The sequence below is a fragment of the Melospiza melodia genome, chromosome 2 (assembly GCF_035770615.1).
Source record: "Melospiza melodia melodia isolate bMelMel2 chromosome 2, bMelMel2.pri, whole genome shotgun sequence".
NCBI lineage: Eukaryota > Metazoa > Chordata > Aves > Passeriformes > Passerellidae > Melospiza > Melospiza melodia.
In genome coordinates this window covers 207,450-230,095 of record NC_086195.1, presented here as the reverse complement: position 1 = coordinate 230,095, position 22,646 = coordinate 207,450, and the positions used below count along the sequence as shown (strand labels likewise).

Sequence of the window (22,646 nt, the reverse complement as noted above, 5' to 3'; positions counted from 1 at the left end):
CGGACCCGATGGTTCCCGCCCCGCGGGCGGCACCGCAGTCCCCCGCCGGGCCAGCAGGGGGCGCGCTCCGCGGGCGGCACCGGCACTGCCACGCCGGGCCTGCAGGGGGCGCGCTCTGCGCTCTCTGCTTCCGGCGCTGCGCCGGCGCTTCCGGTCGGTGTCGGTGCGGCGTGCGCAGGATGGGCCGCGGGCGTCCCGGCGCTGTGAGTGACCCCCGGGCGGTGAGTGACCCCCGGTGCTTGAGTGACCCCCGCTCCGAGTGCCACCCCCGCGCCGTGAGTGACCCCGGGCCCGAGTGACCCCCGCTCCGAGTGCCACCCCCGCTCCGAGAGCCACCGCCGGGCCCTAAGCCACCCCCGGGGGCCGGCTGCTGCGGGGAACAGCCCGGGGAGCCTCGGCCCGGCTGCTTCGGAGGGCGAGGGGAAGCGGAGGCTGGGTCGGAGGGGGATCCGACGGCGGTGGGCACTGCTGTCCGCTCCCCTCGGGGTCCTCCCGGGCTGCCCGGCCCCGCCATGCCGCGCGTTTCTGGGGTCGCGGTGCCGGCCGGGAGCGGCAGCAGCGCCGTGTCACTGTCCCGGCAGGTGCAGGGCACCGGCGGCAGCAGCGCCGTCAGCAAGTGCTCGGCGGCGGCGCGGGGCTACATCCAGGACCGGTTCCTGCGGCTCCTGGCGGAGCGGCGGCGGCGGCGGGCGCCCCTGATCCACCGGTGAGGAGCGAGGGCTCGGCAGCACCTGCGGCTGCTCCGGTGCCCGCGGGGCGCGGGAGGGATCTCGGCGCCTCGGACTGCGGAGAGCCGGAGCGACAGCGCGGAATGGGGGGAGCGGCTTTGAGCTGAACGAGAGTCGGTCTGGGCTACACATCGGTAGGGAGATCTTCCCTGAGAGGGTGGCGGGGCCCTGGCTCTCCGGTGCCCAGAGCGGCTGTGGCTGCTGACGGTGCCCGTGGCCAGGTTGGGCACCTGGAGCCGCCTGGGACAGTGGCAGGTGTCCCTGCCATGGCAGGGGTGGAACGAGAGCAGCTTCAGATCCCTTCCACTGCAACCCTCGTGCTTGGAGCTGTCAGCTGAGCGAGGCACAGCCTCTCAAACACAGTTCAGGCAAAGTGCAGAGTGGCAGAGTGGCAACGTGCAGTGTCCTGTCTCGCAGCAGTGTAACCTTGTTAGACTGTTAATATAACGTTAATGGCTTCTGGACCAAAACTGAATGGTTTGTCCTGAGAATGATATGCCACCAGACTGGTTCCTAACTCCAGTGTTCAATGCTGCTGAAAACTTTGTAATATTTGAAGATGTACCCATAGTGTTATAACATCAACAGCTTTCTCATTAACTCCCCAGAATGTTACAATTTCTGTAAGGTATCTGGTGGCACTGGGAAGCAAGATCTTTTGAGTCAGTGGTGTCTGACCAGGAGAACTTCTCCAGAGCTTTGTAACATACAAGAATGTTTTAATGTGTCTTTGCAGAGGGTGACATTGTGGAATTTACGTAATTTGAGGAGAATAGTTTAATGCAATCCAAAAGTCTGTGAATTGCCAAAGGAGTTTCATTCAGGGGAAAATCAAACAGAAGCTTGCATGCCTATGGAGATGTGTGTGGCTCATCAGGAAACCTGCATTGACTTGTCACACAACATTGGCATGCCAAGCTGAATGCACAGGAAGAGTTCTGTATTGCATTTATCAGCAATTTTGGGGACATCTTAGACTGTGAGGTCCCTGTGAGGTGTGAAGACAATAACATGCTTCTTAAAGGGGTGAAAGAAGCTGGAATATAGCCAGGTGGATCTGGGATGAAACTAACTAAAAGAGAATGCCAAGAGGCATCAGTCCATGCCAGGCAGGGAAATGGTAAATGCTTTCCAGGAGTTACTCTGACTTAGGTGCATTTATTCAAAAGCCAGAGAACAGGATTCCTCTCCTGACTGCTTTTCCTCCCTTTTTTGTTCCCTTCTCACTACATGAGCACACGCATTCATTTTGTTGTGGCATGTGGTTTGGGGCAGGAACTCGGGTATCAGCTATCTGCATTGCCAGGGAGCATCATGACTGTCAGGATTCAGCAGATACTTACTGATGCAAAACAGAACAGGTCCACCTGGGGTATCTGCACATTTTCTCTGCATTATCTGTTGTCCTGATGGCTAATATGCACACTGATTGCAGGAGATCTGTATTTATTAGCAAGCTCTAGAGATGACAAAATCATCTCCCAGTGCAGGTATGTAAACAGGGAATTATTGGGTAGAAGCTTAGAGAAAAAAAAATCTTTATTTTTTTAAAATTGAAGTTGCCAGTGCTGGAGAAATCAGGTCCTGGAGAGTGATTGTAACTGAATTTGCTCCTGCAGGGGTTATTACATCCGTGCCCGTGCTGTGGATCACTGTGTTCAGGACTTCCTGCTGAAGACACAGAGCCTGCCCAGGACACAGGTGCATTTTCTCTGGGACCTCTGGCATCTCACAGTAAATGTGTATAAAGCTTTTCTGGCCTGTGGGCAGCGACTCGTCAGTGCATCTGTCGGGATCCTTTCCCAGCAGGGCACAGAATCTGGCTGGCAGCACTCTGGCTGTCCATGGGAGAGGGGGCAATATCCACACAGAATTCCTCTGCCTCTTGCAGGAGGTTGACTGATTTTGTTACTCTACAGATGATATTTAATATTTTTCACGCCTAGATGCTCAAGATGCTGCTAGAGTTGAGTATAACTTTTTTCTGCTGCTTTCTCTGCAGATCCTGTCTTTAGGTGCTGGCTTTGATTCCTTGTACTTCCGTTTGAAGGATATGGGTCTTCTGCAGCACACTGTGGTGTATGAGGTAGATTTCCCAGATGTGGCATGCCAAAAAGCTGCTCTGATCAAAGGAGTGAAGGAGTTGTCAGCACTGGTGGGAGATGCTGGAGGGGAAGGATTAGGTATGGCATTCATGGAAGATTTTTTTGTACAAAGTGTTTAGAAAGAATAAACACAGCTTCAGCCTTCAAAAAGCAGGAGATTATAGCAGGGGAATTATGAAATTGTAGATGAAAAGGATATTCATTTTATGACAAACATTGAAACAAATAATTTGTAAGCATTGGGAGATAACAAGAAGCCAGGATGGATTTGTCAGGAGCTGATTATATCAAACCAATCAAACCAAGGTCAGGTTTTGCTGTTGCAATTTCTGAAAGGCTGTGTCCAGCTTGGAGCATACTGGTCCCAAACCAGTGGCAAACTGTAGCATGTCCAGTGGGAGGTTATGAGGATGATGAAGTGATGGAGCAGGTGATGTAGAAGGGGAGGCTGGGAGCTGGTTTTGTTCAGCCGTCTGGGGAGGAGTTTGGGAGGGAGGTGAGTCTTACAGCACTCTTCAGCTTGCCTGTTGGGAGAGGCTAGAAAGGACAGAGACTCACTTTTCTTGAGGACATAAAGCAAGTAGTCAAGGGACTGTTGAAAGTGGCAAAAAAGAGGAAATTCCAGTGATGTATAAAGAAAATGTTGGGGGCAGATTGTGCCACATGAGTAGTTAAAAATGGGAACAGATTGCCTGGAAAGGTAGTGGAATCTCCAGCCTTGGAGACCAAAACCACTACAGAGATAGAGCCTGACTGGACAAAGCTTTGAGCTACATGACACAGATAATTGCCATGAGGAAGTATTTGGACAGGATGACTTTTAACTCTCCCTTCACCCTAAATTATACAATGATTTATGGGCTTGATGGGTAAGAGAGAAGAATTTTCTTCCAGCTGAGTGCTGAGGGGCAAAAGGAGGAATGCAAAGTGTGTGGGTTGTTAGAGGTTTCTCCTGCATCTGTTTTCCTCCAGCATTTCCAGTAATGCTCTAGATGATGTGCTGTAGAATATGAAATGTCATAAACCTGCAGGAAACATGGGGATTTGCAATAAGATGTGTGAGTGTAGGAGTTTGGGAAAGTACACGAATGGTCTGGCAGACATGGAATGAAATGCAGTAGGGACGTATGTTAGCCTCTGCATTTAGATGGCATTGATTAATTTAAACACAGATGGAAGACTACAGAGTGTGAGTTCCTGACTCACAGGTCTCAGTGAGTAGCTCTTCCATGGGCTTGTTCCTTTCCTTCCTGAATCCATGCACATTTTTAATATTTGTGGAGTCCTGTGGCAGGGAACTCTGTGCGTACCAAGTGTCTTCAGGTGCTTAAAGGAAGGTCTCAGATAGCTGGAAATACCCTATTGTCTTTGTCCAGAGGTCAGCAAAGGATGGATGGACAAGTTAGAAGAAATTAGAACACTGTGATGGATTTCTGAAAAAGACCATTTTACCTCCAGAAGTGTCTGCATTTGACAACAGTGTAGGTTAAGTGTCCTCAGGACAGGTACAGTTGTTGGGCTGCAGGGACAGAGTAGGTGATTTCTAAAGGTACTTTACAGTTTGCTTTGTTAATGATATGGTTTTGACTGAAAAGGTCAAAACCAGGCCATAACTTATCCTATTCTGATGGGTTACAGAGGTATGGTAATGCTTGCAGATCATAAACTGGAACTTATTTCTGAGGAGGGTGATCTGTGAGTCAGGTCCTGGTGCTTGCTGAGAGCTAGCATGTGCAGTTTCAGGACGCTGTGCCATTAAACAGAAATGAAATCTGTTTAGCAAACAAACCAACCAAGCCTAGGAAACCTGACAATGGTGTTCTAATTGTGAGGGGAGCCAGTGAAATTCTATCAAAGCAATAATGCTTTCTTAAAGTGAAAGGTGTATAAATGAGAGCCCTTTAGGTTTGATTTTGAATTACAGTGGTTCAAAAAAATTCTCTTAAAGTAAATATAATAAAGTTTTGTTGTTATCGTAAGTGTAATAATTCAATGAGAAGTCTGTAGGTGAAATTTGCATTAGGAATACAGGAGTTTTAGACCTGCATTAATGGATCACATGGCACTATCCCTTCATGGGTCATGTATTGATGGGGATTTTCTTGTACATGTTACAGAGAAATATAGTTTTGGACATAGCCTTGTGAGTGATTGCCTGTGGTTTGATTTTCATGTTTGTCTCTTTTGGTCTCAGTATTGCAGCAGCACCATAGTGAGGTTGCATCATTTTTATCTCCCAGGAGCCATTACCATTTCTGGAGATGATTATAAATTACTGGGAGTGGATTTATCAGAGCTCCCTGAGCTGGAGAGAACCCTGGAGGAAGCAGGACTGAACAAAGAAATCCCCACCCTCTTCATCGCAGAGGTGGTGCTCACCTACATGGAGACGGCCAGGTCAGCTTGGTTCTCCTCTCTTGCCCAGGGCTGAAGGGCAAACAGCAAGCTTCTTTCTGAGTGCATCACCTTGGGCTCAGAGACCTGGTCTCTTGGAACTGAAACCTTGGGAATTCTGTGGTGTCCCAAATAGCTCCCTACATCGTAATTATGATGATGTGATTGATGTCCACATGATATCCTAACAGGAAGGAAAGAAAGAAGAAAAATCTCAAATGAAGAATTTTGAGGTTTTTGTTCTTCTCATCCCCTGAGTTGTCTGTGCAGGTGGGGAGGAGATGTTCAGCCCAGCACTCTCGTTAGTGTGTTGCCACTTGTCAGGATGCCTCAATAGCAGCTTTGTGGTGTTGCAGAAGGATGCATTGCATCTGTCGTAGGGCCCTCAGTTTAATTTCTTACCACACTCTCCCAACAGGTCCGATGCCCTGATTCAGTGGGCAGCAGAGCGTTTCCCTCGGGCGTGCTTCCTGCTGTATGAGCAGGTGCAGCCTCAGGACCCCTTTGGGCACATCATGCAGCAGCACTTCAGGCAGCTGAGCACGGCGCTGCGCTCGCTGGAGCTGTACCCCAACTGCCCGGCCCAGCACCGGCGCTTCCTGGCCCAGGTGAGCGCTGCAGCTCCATCCAGGGCTCACTGGGGCTGTATCTCGATTGTCCTGCCAAGGTGAGCACTGCAGCTCCATCCAGGGCTCACTGGGGCTGTACCCTGACTGCCCGGCCAAGGTGAGCACTGCAGCTCCATGGTGGGCTCACTGGGGCTGTACCCTGATTGCCTGGCCCAGCATGGGTGCCTCCTGGCCCAGGTGAGCACTGCAGCTCCATGGTGGGCTCACTGGGGCTGTGTCCCGACTGCCCGGCCCAGCACAGGTGCCTCCTGGCCCAGGTGAGCACTGCAGCTCCATCCAGGGCTCGCTGGCACTGTACCCCGACTGCCCTGCCCAGCATGGGCGCTTCCTGGCCCAGGTGAGCACTGCAGCTCCATCCAGGGCTCACTGGGGCTGTATCTCGACTGTCCTGCCAAGGTGAGCACTGCAGCTCCATCCAGGGCTCACTGGGGCTGTACCCTGATTGCCCGGCCCAGGTGAGCACTGCAGCTCCATGGTGGGCTCGCTGGCACTGTACCCTGATTGCCTGGCCCAGCACGGGTGCCTCCTGGCCCAGGTGAGCACTGCAGCTCCATGGTGGCTCGCTGGAGCTGTACCCCAACTGCCTGGCCCAGCACAGGTGCCTCCTGGCCGCTGCAGCTCCATCCAGGGCTCACTGGGGCTGTACCCCGACTGCCCAGCCAAGGTGAGCACTGCAGCTCCATGGTGGGCTCACTGGGGCTGTATCCCGACTGCCCGGCCCAGCACGGGTGCCTCCTGGCCCAGGTGAGCACTGCAGCTCCAGGGCAGGCACCAGGCAGGATTTACCTGAGGATGGGGGGAGCACCGAGTGCTTGCTCAGTTATGGGCTGAAGCAGACAGTCCTGAGGCTGAGCTGCTGCCTTCTCTGCTAACATGAATTGTCGTCAGGAGGTGTTTCCAACTGGCTCACAGCCTTCTGCCTTCTATGGGATTAATGGGTTCCTCTGAGACTTTTGATGTAATAAGTTAAATTTTTTAGAACTTTACAGATGAGAGATCTATTTTCGCCAGTTTTTAGGAAGCTTTTGCTTTAGCTAAACAGTCTTAGTGGCTCATGCAGGTGTTTAATTTAGGGTCTTTGTTTTCCTGTGGGAAGTGAGTTTCTGTCCTTCCAGGGGTGATAACTTCGAGGGATTTGTCTTTTAGGGCTGGACTGAGTGCAGTGTCATGGATATGAATGAGTTTTTCACCTGTTGTATTCCAGAAGATGAGCAGCAAAGAGTGCAGACTCTGGAGCCTTTTGATGAGTATGAGGTAACCCTCCATTATTCTGAAGATCAGGGACCTGGCTTTGATATCAGAAGGTATTTGCAATTTCTTATGGTTGCAATTCTGTACAGAGCTGCTGGGCACAGGTGTTCCTGGAGGCAGAAAGGACCTTGGAACAGTTTAGTTAAGCCATGGGGAGCTCCTGGTGAAGCAGCATGGGAAGAAGGCTCTCCTTGATCTTAGAGAAGCTGCATGTTCCTTCCTCCCTTCCTTGAGCAGTCTCTCAAGGACACAGGCTTGTCATAGCAAACCACCTGGTAGTATAAAAAAAGTTATACATGCTAAAAGTTGGCATGGATTCAAGGGACAATTACTTTAATGAAAGAGAAATCCGTTAAGGATTAATGAATACATAAATATGCACCTAATGTGATGGTCCTGACTACAGTTGGTTGAAAGCATTCCTGGGGAAAGCAGATGCACTTTTCCTGCTCCCTTCCATTTCCATAGACGACTTTATTGTTTGTCATTGTTGGATACAGGTTACTAATTTCAGATTTTTTTGGTCTGACTTTGTCCAGCCATGCATTAATGATTGAAATTCAACTATGACTCTGTTCTTTGCCATTTTTATATTAACTGCTGGCAAAGTTTCTGAGTATTTGAAGTATAGAAGTGAAGATAAGTGCAAGATAGTGAGTTACTTGAGCTAAATATCCTGTGGAATACTTACTAGAAGTTTCCCTTTTGATTTTATGGTTTTCTATTTATAATTCTAGAAATTGGATAACTGTAGTATGAAAACAATTGAATGTGCTTGAATTTATTTTGCCAACATGCTAGGATCTGCTCTGCCATATTAATGCAAAAGTGGTGACTGAAAGTGGTGACAGATTTGCTAAGTGTTTCAGAAATGTCTGCTGGAACTGTAGGTCAAGGTCATTGCTCATACAGTGGGAAGGTAAAGCCTTGGTATTGTTTTCCTTACAAAGGAGGTTAATGTGCATGAATCCGAGCTGGAAACATGCACAGGAGTAAACGATGTGACAACAGAGAGCTCTACAGTTAGCCTTTGAGGGAAAGATTAAGATCCAAGGAATTACTGTAAACAAGCTTGGTCAAATTAGGTAAAAAATGTAAAATAGACACCCAGTGTGGAGGGAGATGATTTTTAGAACAATTTTCTTAGGGACTAATAGTGTTCCATTTTCAATATTTACATTAATTTCTGGATTAATGTACTTTTCAAAAGATGCTTTTTACTCCTAATATGGGTTGGGGCAGTGAAGCTGATACAAAGAGTTCTTGTGCCTTTTAAATTCATGTTTATGCTTGCTAGTCACAACTTGCTAGTTGGCTGAATGTATCCCACCCCGGGGGAATGAACACACTCAATTCCCTAATGTCCATAAACGCCACAGTGAACTCTCATTGCTGCTGGCTTCCTGTGCCTGCCTTTTGCTTGTGCTTCTGCCTCAGAATGTTTCTAAGGCCAGACTGAAAATGATGTATTATTGTCCGGCACAGAGCCTGTTGCACCTTTTAACATTTGTGATTTCCTTGGAATCACTTCAATCGCTCTGGTATAAAGACCTCACTCTTTTTTATTATCAGAACTCAGAGGCATAAGGGGAAGCTGATTCCAAAAAGAACTTTTCCATGCAACACATAGTTAAGCTATGGGATGTGTGTTGGGCATGTTAAAGTTTATGTGAGTTCAAAGAGCAGCTGGGTACGTTCATGCATGAAAAATCCATCAAGGATTGTTCAGTACAGCTTCTTGTTTAGAAGATCCCTGGGCTTTGTTAACTGTTGGAAGTAAATTTTTGAAAGTTGGAGTGAGAGAGGTATTTACCCACCAGTTCTTTCTCCAATTCAGCTTTACCCCTCTGATTTTGACCATTGATGAGAACAGTGCTAGGCTGTTGGTATTTGTTTTGGTCACCTTGGCTATTCTGAGGTCCTTACTACTATTTGCCCTAAGATTTTGAAGGGGATTGTTTTTTGTTTGGTTCTTCCTTTATTGGTTTGTTTGTTTGTTACTTTGGGCTTGCTACAGGAATGGCATCTGAAGTGTTCTCATTACTTTGTGTTGGCTGCATCGAAGGGGATGGAACCTTCCTGGACTCCGTTGTCACCCAGTGGGACAGGTACACACCAAGCACTTTTCACATTACTCTTTTATCTCATGTAGGTGTCTCTGAGAGGTTTTAGGAGGCACTGAAAGCCTGGAAGGGGCTGATGGGATGCTGCTGTCTGGTAGCTTTCTCCACTCCTCCACCATAGTTCTGCTGTCCAAACCAAGGCCAGGGCTGTGGCCCAGTGCTGCTGGTTCTGGTCACTGCTGTTCTTTCAGTTCATTGACCCTCTCAGTCTGATCAGCTTGTCATTTGTTCACACATGAGCCCCTCCAGTGCATGGCTGCAATCCATGCCAGCCTGCCCTGCTCCTAGTCCTGTTTCCGAGATCCCTTTTGAATTTATTCCTGGCTGCCTCCACGTGCCATTCTCTCCTTCCAGCTCCCAGAAGGTTGTTCTGTTTTCTTTACTGCCCTGCCCAGACCACTCAGGAGCCTGACATGAAGCTGTGCTTTGCTTCCTTATCCCATGTGGATGCAGTTGTACCTACCATATTTCTGTTTCTGAAATGCTTTTTAAATCTGCATGTCACCTTTTTTAGATGGGAGAAAAGTGGTACAGCTGGGGAAAAGCCCAGATCAAGATTGTCTTTCCAAGATAAAAAGGATTTGGTGGCCGTAGCAGTCCAAGAAATTCCTGGTTTTGACTGATTGCTTCCTTTTTCAGGATAGAAAGCAGAAGGTTATTTTTAGCCTGTTTTATATCACTAGTGTTCACAGTATAGCACCACAGGTAGTTGTAGCTGCAAGAGAGAGTTGAAATCTGTGTTCTAGGGAGCAAGAAAAGCAGCTGAAAAAGGATAGGGCAGGATGACATTCCTGAGGCCAGCAAGGCCACTGAATCCATGTGTTGTGTCTCAATTAGATTTGGAGATGTTGGGAAATTGAAGCCAAAGAGATTTACTGTGTGGTTGTCACTGGTCCTTAAGTTAAATCCTGGAGGCTCCTAAACACATAGTATCTATCCTTAAATTAAGAAAAAAAATCTGACATTTTCTTAACGGACTTTACTACAGTGAAGACATTTGATTAATTAGAGACAGGATTAGAGTATTCCTGCTGCTATCTCTGTTGTATTCAAAACTGATAGCAAAAGCCTTGAAAATCCAGTACATTGTCCATGCTTAGATATATTTTACTGGGAATGCAAAAGATATGTCTGTAATATCAATAAATGCCCCCAGTTATCCTCTCAGATAGACTTGGGTCCCAATTCAAGAGAGTGCAAGTACTACATCTTCCAAAGAGATCATGGTAAGTATATGTTGTGACATGAAAAACTCATTCATCTTTAAAAAATGAGTCTGTAAAAAGATATTTAAGCCCAAGGAGATGAAATTTATTACTTCATCAAATTATTAAGTAGGGTCTTGTGCAAAGCAACGATCAGTACAGGCAATTTTTCTGACTATGGCATACAAAAACTGGACTGTGAGCTGCTCCTCCTCTTCATCATCTCTTACAACACAAGAATAAAGACCTTGATTAAAACAAAGAGGACACAGATTCCAAACTGATTAAAGAAAACAATGTGTAGGTGAGCCAGAGTCCTGTGCTGAGAGTTTGCTTCATGCTAAGGGATATAATATTTAGAACAGAAGATACTTAGGTAACTGGAAATACTGTCCTATAGTAGGACCACTGGAGTTAATGGATTACTTGTCATGCTGCAGAATGTTATTTCAGTGCTTCTGTGGAGGTGGGATCAAAATCTGACAGGAAACTTTGAAATCAGCTTCCAGGTGTTTGTCCTTTTTCTGCTGTTCTTTGCTGTTCATGTGGCCAAATATTGCCTTAATCAGACACCTCCTCCTTTTGAAGGTACTGTAGTGGTTCATGTCTTGCTGCAGCAGTTTAGGACACTGCACTTGCCTGGCCAGTCCTGTGTCCATCCCATGAAAGCAGTCTCAGAACTGCAGGAGCTGAGTGAGCAGAGTAGAAGTTACAGTTAGTACAGTGGTAGTTTTAACCATTATTACATCCTGTTTTCTAGAGCATGTCAGATTATCTGTGTGCACTGTCAACTTGCTTCTCAATTATTTTTCTTGAGAAGATGAGTGTTCATTTTGAAAAGGTGACGTGCTTAATCTCTTGGTTAAGATGTAGTCATTGGTTGTGTTTGTGCCCAAGCTCTTTGTTTGTCTTTGTCTGCAGTTCCCCGTCGCGCCGGTCCTGTCGGGGTGGCAGGCAGTGTCCCTGCAGCGGTGTGTGCAGGGCTCTCAGGGGCTCCTGGCCTGAGGCGTTACGGTCACCGCTCTGTTCTTGTAAAGCCCAACGTGATTGTCACCACGGGAGGCTTTGGGGAGGAGCGTGGGCAGCACTGCCGTGTGAGGAATGTCCACCTGCTGAGCAGGCATGCAGGCCGCTGGGAGGCTGTCTGTGTGACACAGAATGCTCCTGATCAAAGATGGGGTGAGTTCCCATACCCATGGCTTTGTGCTAAAAGCCAGAGAAAGTCTAGTGAAAAAGAGTGCTGTCATGGCACAGTGATGCTGGCAGTCACAGACACCTGACAGGTCTGCTTGCTGAATGTCCCATCCTGCCCTTAGGTCACCACAGCCCCATGCAGTGCCCCAGGCTGAGGGCAGGGTGACTGGAAAGCTGGAAAAGGCCCTGGGGGTTCTGTTTGACAGTGGTTGAACATGGGCCCAGGTGGGCAAGAAAGCAAATGGCACCTGGCTGGTACCAGCCTGGTGTGGGCACAGCCCCAGAGCAGTGATTGTCTCTCTCTGCTGGGCACTGCAGAGACCCTTGGGAGTGCCAAGTTCTGTCTGAGTCTCTAACAGAAAGAGAGACACTGAGGGGCCGGAGTCATAGAATCACAGAAGGGTTGGGGTGGAAGGGACTTCAGAGATCATCTAGCTCCAACCCTCTGCCAGGGGAAGGGACACATTCCAGTAGGCCAGGTTAGCCAGAGCCCCATCCAGCATGGTGTGGAACACTTCTAGACAAATGGCAGCCACTTCTCTGGGCAACCTGTGCCAGAGCCTCCGCACTTTCACAAAGAAGAATTTGTTCCCAATACCCCATCTAACCCTGTGCTCTGGCAGTCAGAAGCTGTTCCCACTTGTCCTGTCACTGCAGGCCCTTTTCCAAAGTCCCTCTCCAGCTCTCTTGGAGTCCCTTTAAGCACTGGAAGGGGTGCTAAGGTCTGCCTGGAGCCTTCACTTCTCTGGGCTGAACAGCCCACACTCTCTCAGCCTGGCTTTAGAACAGAGAGGCTTCAACCCTTTGATCAAGCTAGTGGACTCTGAATTTTTCCAACAGCTCCATGTCTTAATTGTGCTGGGGGCACCAAACCTGGATGCAGAACTCCAGGTGGAGTCTCAGAAAAGCAGCTTAGAGGGTGAGAATCATCTCCCACTGAGTGCTCCATCTGTCAAACCCATGTCTGCAGTTGAGACACTGGGTGCTGGGCAGGACAGTGCCAAATGCTTTGTGTGAGTCCAGGTGGATGGCAGCTGCTGCTCTTCCTCCTGCACCACTGCTGTAAGCTCACTGTAGTAGTGCCCAAGGGAACTGGGCAGGGCGGGCAGCTCAGCCTGAAGAGAAGGAGGCTCAGGGGAAGCTTCTCACTCTTCACCACTACCTGAAAGGAGGGTGTAACCAGGTGGAGGTCAGCCTCTTCTCCCAGGAGACAAGGGACAGGACAGGAGGAAATGGCTTCAAGCTGTGCTGGGGAGGTTTAGGTTGCATGCTGAGAAAAATGTCTCTAAGAAAAGGGTTGTCCATGCCTGGCACAGGCTACCCAGGGTAGTGGTGAAGTCCACATCCCTGGAAGGATTTAAAAGCCGTGTAAAAGTGGCTCTTGGGGACATGATTTAGTTTTGCCCTTGAGAATGCTGGAGGAATGGTTGGACTTGATGATCTTTAAGGGTCCTTTCCAACTTAAACGATTATAAATTTCATAGAAAAAATACTTGTGTGAAGCATGATGTTTTGTATCTGCACAGGTGAGAGGTTGTACCATACTGTGTCTCGTCTCTCGGACACTCTGGCTCTGGTGGTAGGAGGACGGACATCCCCATCGAGCACAGGCTTGGGAATGTTGTGGCTGAAGTTCCCCAGAACCTGTGGTGCTTCAGGCCCAGGTGACGTTGCAGTGGATCTTGCAAGTCTGCAGCCTGATGCTGAAGCAGCAGCTTTGCGTTGGAGACACAGCACAACTGAAATTACATTCAAAGGTAAAAAGCCTGGAAGGAGTGGAGATGGCTACAGGGATGTAGGATCTTGCACTTGACCTTGTTGAATTTCATGAAGTTCATATTGATCATTCCTCAAGCCTGACAGTAGTAAGAAATTAGGAGGCTTTGAGATCTCTTCTTGACACTTAAAATATGGTAACTTTTTATTTTGTTATCTGCATAATCCCCAGTGGCAAGTAGGATTGAAACCTACTGTAATCCATTCTGGAAGACCAATTCTTTGAGATCATCTATGGCTGAAGTTACTCTTGCTTGATCATGGCAGAAATAAGTTTTGCTCTCTCTGAAGGATATTTTTTGGGGAACAGGATCCCAAGCTCTTTATCCCAAAGTCCTTCAGAAGAAATGTTACTTTTCTAGTAGCAATTGACAAACACTCAGTAGTTGTGCACAGCTCTAGAATCAGGTCCTGCAATAGCAAGCTAAAGGTTGGTCTATTAAAAGATCCAGATTGTAAGGAGCAAAAACTTAAGCAGTGGCATTTGGGAGCTGAAAGCTGTCCTTTCCTAAGGTGTCCCATTCCTGCAGCTGCCAGGGAACTCTCCAAGGGGAGCAGGAGGGAATTGTTAAGCAGTTGTTAGTCTAGGCTGGAGCACACTTTCCATTTGTGGAACAATGCTTAATTAACACTGTGGCATTAAGCCTTCCAGTCAGAATTTTATATCCAAAAAGCAAATGCTAAAAAATTTTATTAATTTTACACTGGGTTTTGTCTTTGTGAGACTGTACTGTTTCATTTACTTTTGCCTTGATATTGCTTTGTAGCTGCAGAAAGTGACCAACACTGGTGTTACCTGCACAGTCCATTCTGAATCAATGAAAGGACAGGGCACAGTGCAGTAAATGCACGTCCTTGGCACCTGCCCAAAGTGTTACTGCACCCTTTTGGCAGCTTCCCCTCTCTGCAAACAGCAGTTTTTGCTGCTGTGGCACAGCAGGCTGTGAGTTGTGTTGCCTCCTGGCTGTGTTTCCCCAGGTGAGCAGTACCTGTTTGTGTACGGTGGCCGCTCCGCCCTGCAGCCTGTGCTCGGGGATTGGCATTTCCTGCACGCTCCAGAGCTCTCCTGCACTGCGGTAAGAATGCACTCTGTGGGCGCTGGAGTTAGAGCTGACTGCTGAGCACCCAGCTTTTCAGTGAAATGCAGTCCCTGCAGAACTGTGGGGCTGGGAAGGGACATCCAGAGGTCGTCCAGTCCAGCACTCTTGCTTAAAACTGGTCTATCTAGAGCAGGTTGCTCAGTATATTGTCCTGGTAGGATTATCTCCATAGATGGAGACCCCACAATCTCTTTGGGCAACCTACTCCAGTGCTTGACCACCCTGATGGAACAATATGAGGGGGTTTTATGTGTAAGTGTATTTTTTTCTATGTCAATTTGTGCCCATTTCCTCTTGCCCTTTTGCTGGATGCTGCTGAGAACATACTGTCTGTCTTCTTTCACCTCTCCCATCATTATCTAGCTGTGAGCTGGACATTTTTGTGGAAGGATACTCTCAGAGACAGTGTTAAAAGCTTTGCTACAATCAAAACCACCTCCCCATCTGCCGATTTGCCTCAGTCAACTAGACTGCTGAATGTGTCATAAAAGGAAATTGAGTGGAAGAGCACTTACTCTCTCGTTTATGTACTGGCCACCAGCCTGTGTAACTCTGTTTACTATAACTCTTTGAGCCCAACCTTGTAGGTAGCACACTTGTAGGGTGGGAGATGCATAATTGCAAGAGGTCACAAGCTAAGCATGAGTAAGCAAATTCCCACTGTTGTGGGAGGCCTACGCTGTGTCTTCATTTATGTAACCAGGAATGTTACCTGCTAGACACATGAATTGCTACTTTTATTTTCTACATGTTCTTAATCTCAGCCGAACTCCTGTAAAATACCCAAAACTGACAGCTGAAAAGGAGGTGGACAGGGTGTAAAACAGTTTTATAGAGGTATGCAGCAAAAATGACCAGGCCACATACCTCACAGGGGGAGGTTTTGAAGTCTTCTAGCTATTGAATCTGAGGAAGATTCAAGACAGAAATAATATCTAATATCTAAAATACTGCTGCAGAGAAGAAAAAAATTGTTCTCCATTTTAACTTTGAGTAGTACAGAGGATCAGATGGACACTAAGGAAAGCTATTGATGGTGAAGCTAGCTGAGTCTGCCTAAAGAGGTGGGAAATTCTTGTCACTGCAGACTTTTGGAAACTGTTACATAAACATCCATCCATCCAGATGATAACATATCGTTTCATTTGTTGTAGGGAAAAGGTATGGACCAAGTGGCCTCCAAATTTTTCTACATCACTTATTTGCTGTGATATTCCTTTAATGCTTGACTGCATTTTTTCCTTTAGTGCTTGCACTAAAGGTTTTTTTCTCTGGATTTTAGTCCTGCAGTTGAGCCTTTTAACCCGCTCTGTGGTTTGAGTAACTGAACACTGGCTTTGCTGGTCACTGCATTAGTCCATGTGTTTCTAAGCAAATTTGGAGTTCCCAGGTGTATATCTTGAGCAGAAAGCAGCCTGCAAGAATGCAGATAAAGTTACCTCTAATAAATGCATGAAAATAAAGCCTCTACAGGCTGATTATATTAAATGTACTGAGGGCCAGAGACAGTGTAAATGGAAGCATGGAGCAGTCCCTAGAGGAACATATGGGGAAGATTGGGTGTCACAAAACTCAGCCACACAGGAAAAGGCATTTAAAAGCCTGGACATTAAGCAGCCACTTAGCTTGGCAAACTTCAGCCTTGGCTTTGTGTTTTTTCAGATTCCTGTTGACGGTCCAGTCCCAGAAAGCCGCCACTCTCACAGTGCCTGCAGCTGGGAAGGAGGTGTGCTGATTGCAGGAGGTCTGGGAGCAGCTGAGCAGCCCTTGGGGTCAGTTTTCCTTCTGAGGGAGCTTGAACATGGCTTTCAGTGGCAGACAATAGAGACACACCCTCCTCTTGTCCCACGGTAAGCAGAAGGCATTCAGAGCATCATAAAATAGTGTGGTTTGAGAGGGACCTCTTAAAGGCCAAGTAGGGCAACCTCCCTGCAGTGGGCATCTTCAACTAGACAGGTTGCTCAGAGCATGCAGCAGAGAATCTTCAGCCTGTCTCTGCCCACATCCCCTGCTAATGGAGTCCAACCTCGTTTTGAACTGCCAGGTATTCACATACTGCACATGTGCATGAAGGAAAGCTTCTGCTCATTGGTGGAGTGTGGTTCCACGCATCCTCTGTGCCCGGTGTCACTGTCATCGACCTCATGACCGGGCTCTGCTTCAACTATGTGATTAATGTGGTGAGTACTGACATTTTCCTGTCAGGGTGAGCAGTGTCCTGTGAAGGAACATGGTCACTTTATGGAGAGGGTAGGATCTAATTCCAAAGTGCTGTTACCCAGCACAGAGAGCGTACAGGGTTAAGAGAGGGACAGAGGGAATGTGCAGAGGACTGGAACATGGAGCTGCTCTGTTTCAGACGGGGCAGCAAAACTGATATTGTCACTTTGGGATGTCTGTGGAGGAAGGGAACAGATAAACCAGAGGCTAAGTTAGTGCTTTTGAAGGTCTGTAGTATAATTTCATTGAGAACTTCTGGGTGGAAACTGGTGTTCTCTAGCTGCTGCCTGAAACATGAGAAAAAAACCAGCACAGAAATGCTGGAAACTCCACTGGAACATAAAAGCTTCCTGTAAGGATGATTGGACCCTGAACAGGTTGCTCAGAGAGGATGTCATATTTCCATTATTGGAGATATTTGAAACCTGACTGGGCAAGCTACTGAAAAGCCTGCTTGAGTTGAGCCTGCTTTGAGCAGGGTGGTTGGAGTGGATGATGCTTGGAGGACCCTTCCAACTTTGACTGCTTGGTGACTTTCCTGTATGAATCACTGAAGAGCACTCACACGGGTGGTGTCACACAACAGGATTTTGGGATACCCTGGCCAAAACTTGGTCTATGCCTCTGAGTAGCCCTCACCTCAGATAATACTGCCCTGAGTAAAAGAAAGACATAAATCTGTTGGATGAAATCCATAGAAGGGCCACAAAGATCAGCAGAGAGCTGGAGCTGATCTCCTGTGAGAATGTGCTGAGAGAGTTGGGGTTGTTGAGCACTAAGAGAGAGGGAGGGCTCTGGGGAGACCTTAGAGCCCCTTCCAGTACTTAAAGGGGGGCTTGCAGGAAGGATGGGGACAGACATTTCACCTGTAGTGGTAGGACGAGGGGTGGTGAGGCACCAACAAAGGCTGCCCAGAAAAGCTTTGGCTTCCCCATCCCTGGAAGAGTCAGAGGCCAGGTTAGATTGGGCTTGGAGCAGCCTGCTCTAGTGGAAGCTGTCCCTGCCCAGTGCACGGGTTGCAGCAAGGTGGCATTGTTTAAAGTCCCATCCAAAACCATTCTGTGATTCTATAAGAACATTTCTTTGGCCTGACAAGTTTTTATTTATCTTTTATGTAAAGAAACAACTTTCTTTTGGTAACTGCACATATGGAACCTGTTGTTGGTGAAACTGGAATTTGTGATGAGTCAGTTTTTTATAGTGAACAGTGTGTGTGCATCCAGTTGATGTTGCAGCATTTTGCTGAGGGTATAAAAGCATGAAACGTGCTTAATTGTAGCTTAGTTTTCAATTATTATCTGTAGCAGAAGGTGTAAGTGCCTCATATCCTTTAGATAAAAGAGACTGCCCTTGTTGGACAGCAATGAGGATAGGTACAGTGATAGTAAAGTTGTATCTAAAAGAATGTAACTTTTTTGTTTAGACTGAATAAGCGGATGCAAATGGATTGGTGTCTTCCTTTGCTTAGGGGCTGTTTGCTTTGACTAAGGTGAAACTCTCTAGGCTTTTGAACCTGCCAGTTCCATAGATAAGCTCTCGATCTCCTTCCCACAGGCCATGAATGCCAAAGATTTACATTGAATCCAAAACTGACTGGCTACCTTCTTGGGAGGAAAAGCATTAGGATTCAGGATGTACAAAGGCATTTTTTCTCATTAAAAAATCACTGAACTGCAAGTTGGTGGGTGGTAGTTGCAGAGGAGTACACCTCAGAGGTTGCTTGTTCCTGTATTCTCTAGCTATCTGCTCTTGCCCACATTCAGGGGTGGTACTGCATGATGTCCTGTACGTTCAAAATCTCCTTTCCTTTTTCAGGAGCACCTGGAGTGGCCATTAATGCTACATAATCACAGCAGTGTCTTTCTGCCAGATGAGAAGGAGCTGTTGGTCATTGGCGGTGGTGGAAACTGCTTCTCCTTTGGGACACACCTGAACCCAGAGCCTGTCCTGCTGAGCCTCAGCAGCATCCTGGCCAGCCACTGAGTGGGACCAAGCAGGGCTGAGCCCTGCTGCTGCACGGTGGGGAGACACCTGTTCACTCTAGGTCCAGAAACAGCGCAGTATTTCCACAAAGGCTTTGTATCCGGAGTGCATTTGTGAAGGCGGGATCAGGAGGGACAGTTACAGTGAGGGATTCACACCCCACTGGCTGCTGCGTTTTACGGCTCTTTGTGTTGCTGTAAATACAGTACCTCAAAAGCAGCTGGCAGCAGTAGTGCTTAGAGGTGAAGAACAGTGTGGTTTGGCTTGGAAGGCACTGTAAAGACCATCCTGTTTTACCCCCCTGCCATGGGTAGGGAAACCTTCCCCTGGACCACGTTACTCCAAGCCCCATTCAGCCTGGCCTTGGACACTTTGATGGATGGGGCAACAACAGCTTCTTGGGGCAGTGTGTGCCAGGCCCTCACCAGCCTCACAGGGAAGAATTTCTTCCCAACATCCAATCTAAACCTACTCAGTTAGAAGCCGTTCTCCCTTGTCCAGTCTCTCCAGGCCCCTGTAAATAGTCTCTCTCTATCCTTCTTCTTGGCCCCCTTCAAGTACTGCGAGGCCACAATTGGGTCACTTCAAAGCTTCTCTTCTCCAGGCTGAACAATGCCAATTCTCTCAGCCTTTCCTCACAGCACAGAGGTGCTCCATCCTTCTGATCATCTTGGGGTCTCCTCTGGATTCTCTCCAGCAGCTCCACGTCCTTGCTCTGCTGGAACCCCTGAGCTGCAGGCAGCACTGAGGTGAGATCTTACCAGAGCAGGGCAGAAGTGAGGAATCCCCCCTTCCCTGCTGCTCACACTGTGGGATCAGCCCAGTACACAGGGACACAGGGCCAGGGCATGTCCAGCCTTTCATTCACCAGCACCCCCAAGTTCTTGGCCAGGGCTGTTCTTGATCTCTTCATCCCCCAGCCTGGTTTGGTACTGGGGGTTGTCCTGATCCACATGCAGCACCACCACTTGGTCTTGTTAAACCTCATGGGCTCCCACAGCCCTTCTTGAGCTTATCCAGCTCCCTCTGGATGGCGTTTGGTCCTTCAGGATGTGGAGCTGCTAGAATAAGTCCAGAGGAGGCCACAGAGATGCTCGAAGGCTGGAGCCTGTGTTCTGGAGACAGTCTGAGAGAGCTGGAGGTGTTCAGCCTGCGGAGGAGAAGGTGCAGGGAGACCTTGGATCCCCTGACTTCAAGAGAGCTGGAAACAGACTTTGGACAAGGGCCTGGAGTGCCAGGACAGGGGGGAATTGCTTCCCTTTGCCAGAGGGCAGGAATAGATGGGATGTTGGGAAGGAATTGTTCCCTGTGAGGGTAGTGAGGCTCTGCACAGGTTTCCTGGAGAAGCTGTGGCTGCCCTTTGTTTGGAAGTGTCCAAGGCCAGGTTGGATGGGGCTTGGAGCAGCCTGGTCCAATGGAAGGTGTCCCTGCCCATGGCAAGATGGTGGCACTTGATCTTTAAGGTCCCTTCCAACCCACACCAATCTGTGATTCCATGATGAGTGTCTGACTGACTGCACAGCAGTTGCTGGGTGCAGAGAAATTGTTAATATTAACTTAATTCGGTTTTCTTTTCTCTCATCCAATATTTTTGGAATTTGTTTCTATTTATTAAATGATCTCACTTTATGAGTTTCTTTCTCACTCTTTTTCTTTACTGAATTTCCAGCTGGGGTTAAAGAACAAGACCCTTCCCCAGCTTCATTGCCCTTCGCTGGATACACTCCAGCAACCTCAATGTCTTTATTGTTGTGCAGGGCCCAAAACTGAACACAGGATTTGAAGTTCAACCTCACCCAGCACAGGGGCATGGTCACTGCCCTTGTGTCATGGAGGCTCATGAAACTGAGACAAATCATCTATTCAGAAGAGATCTATTTTATGAAGCAGTTAGCCTCCTCCTGCTCCCAGCAATTACAGATCCAACAACAACTGAAAACAGATTCATGATGTCAAATGAAATTGCTACCACCTGACTGACTTAAGGAATCCTGGAGATTTCAACAGGGCCGTATGGAATGCATGGCAGCAAGGGCTCTCCATTGGCCACCTGTGGGCTCCTGGGCATCCAGAAGGGGGTTCTGACTGCTCGGGATGGCACACAGGGGACTCTGGTGCTCTGGATGGCACACAGGGATTTCTGACTGTCCCACACTGTCACACAGGGACTCTGACTGCCCCACACTGTCACACAGAGGGCTCTGGCTGCCCCACACTGTCACAAAGAGGGCTCTGGCTGCCCCATGATGTCACACAGGGACTCTGCCAGGCTATAAAAGGGCCCCAGAGGAGCAGACAGTGCTGTGCACCACAGTCCTGGCAGACAGCAGCCTCAGCCTCTGCCACCCCAGCAGGGTTGGATTGCCCTCACTGGGATCCTGCAGGTCTCTGGGGAGCCTCTCCACCAGCCTGTGCTGGTGACCTGCATTGCCAAAGGAGGTGCCATGGGGCTCCTCAGCGTCTTCACCACGGGGGAGCTGGTGGCAATCACCATGGTGCTGCTGCAGCTCATCCTGGCCATTGTCATGCTACGGGACAAGTGTCTATGGGTACGTGGCCTCTGATCTGTGTGGGCTGGGCTGGGCTGGGCCAGGCTGGGCTGGGCTGGGCTGGGCTGGGCCGGGCTGGGCTGGGTTGGGCCGGGCCGGGCTGGGCTGGGTTGGGCCGGGCTGGGCTAGGCTGGGCCGGGCCGGGCCGGGCTGGGCCGAGTGGGTTTGGGGAGCCATGGCGGTGTGCCATGGGGTGTCCATGGCAGGACAGTGTGGAGCGTTCTGGGGAGCCGCTCCTGTCTCACGCACGCGTGGCTCTTGCAGAGGATCCGTCGGAGCTCAGAGCATCCGAGCGCAGCCAGAGGCCGGCTGGAGGGGCAGAGCGGCGCGGGCAGGGCACGGAGATCGGCGCAGATGGGGCCGCCCCACGGCAGCTCCCCGCGCGGCTCCGTGAGCGGCAGGAGGCGCTTCCCGAGGTTCATCCGGAGCTGCCAGGACTCGCTGGCGCTCTTCGAGGAGCACCGCAAGGAGCTGGAGGCGCAGCTGTCCCAGTGGCAATGGGGCCGGGGCAGCCGAGGCGGCGGCATGGTGGTCCACGCTGATCCGCATGTTGCACCAAAGCTGCTGGGGGCCAGAGAGCGTCCCCAGAGCCTTGCAGTGGAGTTGGCAAGGCCAGACATGCACAAGGTGACAGAAGAGGGCAAACCTAAGGCCATAAGCCGATGCAGTAGCAGCAGCTCCCTGCTGCTGCAGCGCAAAAGTAGCAGCAACTCCCTGCCCGTGCAACGCAGAAGTAGCAGCAGCTCCCTGATGCTGCAGCGCAGAAGATCTGCGGCAATCAACAGGTTGCTCCCCAGACTCGTGGTGATCATGAATCCCATTGTGCTGGAGAGCAGTTTCAGCAGCAGCAGCTCGGTGGAGCCGGCATCCAGCACGGGCACTGCTGCTGGCAGGCTCCTGGAGCAGCTCCAGGCGCACCTGCAGCGATACCGGGAAGCCTGGCAGACACGGCACGGCCAGCGCCGCCGCTCGAGGCCCCGCTGGTGGCGGCGGTGCTGGCCCCAGCTGAGAAAAAGGGTGTAGTGAGAATGAGCGGCCAGGGAGGGGCAGGGGAGAAGGGGGTTTCAGCAACCGGCAGGGGCAGTGCAATCCCGGGGCCTCTACAGATTCCTCTGCAGACTCTTCCGGTCCTCTGGCAGATTTACAAATTGGCTGAGGGTCCCCTCCTCCAGGTCGTGGGTAGAAACAGGACTGGTCTCAGTGCTGCCCAGGGGAGCCCCGCTGGGGACTGCATAGCAGCTGAATTCAACTGTCCCCTACCACTCTCTGGGTCTGGCCATCCCGACCCCTTCTTACAGTGAATGGTGGACGTGTCCAAGCCATGCGCAGCCAGTTTCTCCACAAAAATGCTTCGGGGAATGGTGTCAGAGGCTTCATGAAAGCCCAGGT

General features: G+C 49.3%; 1 protein-coding gene across 2 annotated transcripts; it reads left to right on the top strand.

Moving 5' to 3' along the window:
• Positions 1 to 148: 148 nt before the first annotated feature.
• LCMT2 (leucine carboxyl methyltransferase 2) lies at positions 149 to 20,337 on the top strand. 2 transcript variants are annotated; one of them, XM_063179737.1, is made up of 14 exons: positions 149 to 221; positions 582 to 706; positions 2,348 to 2,429; positions 2,731 to 2,911; positions 5,074 to 5,230; positions 5,646 to 5,835; positions 7,003 to 7,110; positions 9,125 to 9,215; positions 11,357 to 11,614; positions 13,156 to 13,386; positions 14,384 to 14,481; positions 16,168 to 16,355; positions 16,550 to 16,685; positions 18,541 to 20,337. In XM_063179737.1, the coding sequence occupies exons 1-14, from the start codon at positions 180 to 182 to the stop codon at positions 18,706 to 18,708; spliced, it is 2,055 nt and encodes a 684-aa protein (XP_063035807.1). In that variant the 5' UTR covers positions 149 to 179; the 3' UTR covers positions 18,709 to 20,337. The 2 variants fall into 2 exon arrangements, with proteins under 2 accessions (XP_063035807.1, XP_063035816.1); XM_063179746.1 differs by lacking the exons at positions 149 to 221; positions 582 to 706 and adding an exon at positions 748 to 862.
• The last annotated feature ends 2,309 nt before the right edge of the window (positions 20,338 to 22,646 follow it).

Coding starts and splice junctions, on each gene's coding strand:
- LCMT2 (XM_063179737.1), top strand. CDS start 180: ATGGGCCGCGGGCGTCCCGGCGCTGTGAGTGACCCCCGGGCG. Junction 5,836..7,002: donor ACCGGCGCTTCCTGGCCCAG/GTGAGCGCTGCA, acceptor TTTGTCTTTTAG/GGCTGGACTGAGTGCAGTGT. Junction 16,686..18,540: donor TCAACTATGTGATTAATGTG/GTGAGTACTGAC, acceptor TTCCTTTTTCAG/GAGCACCTGGAGTGGCCATT.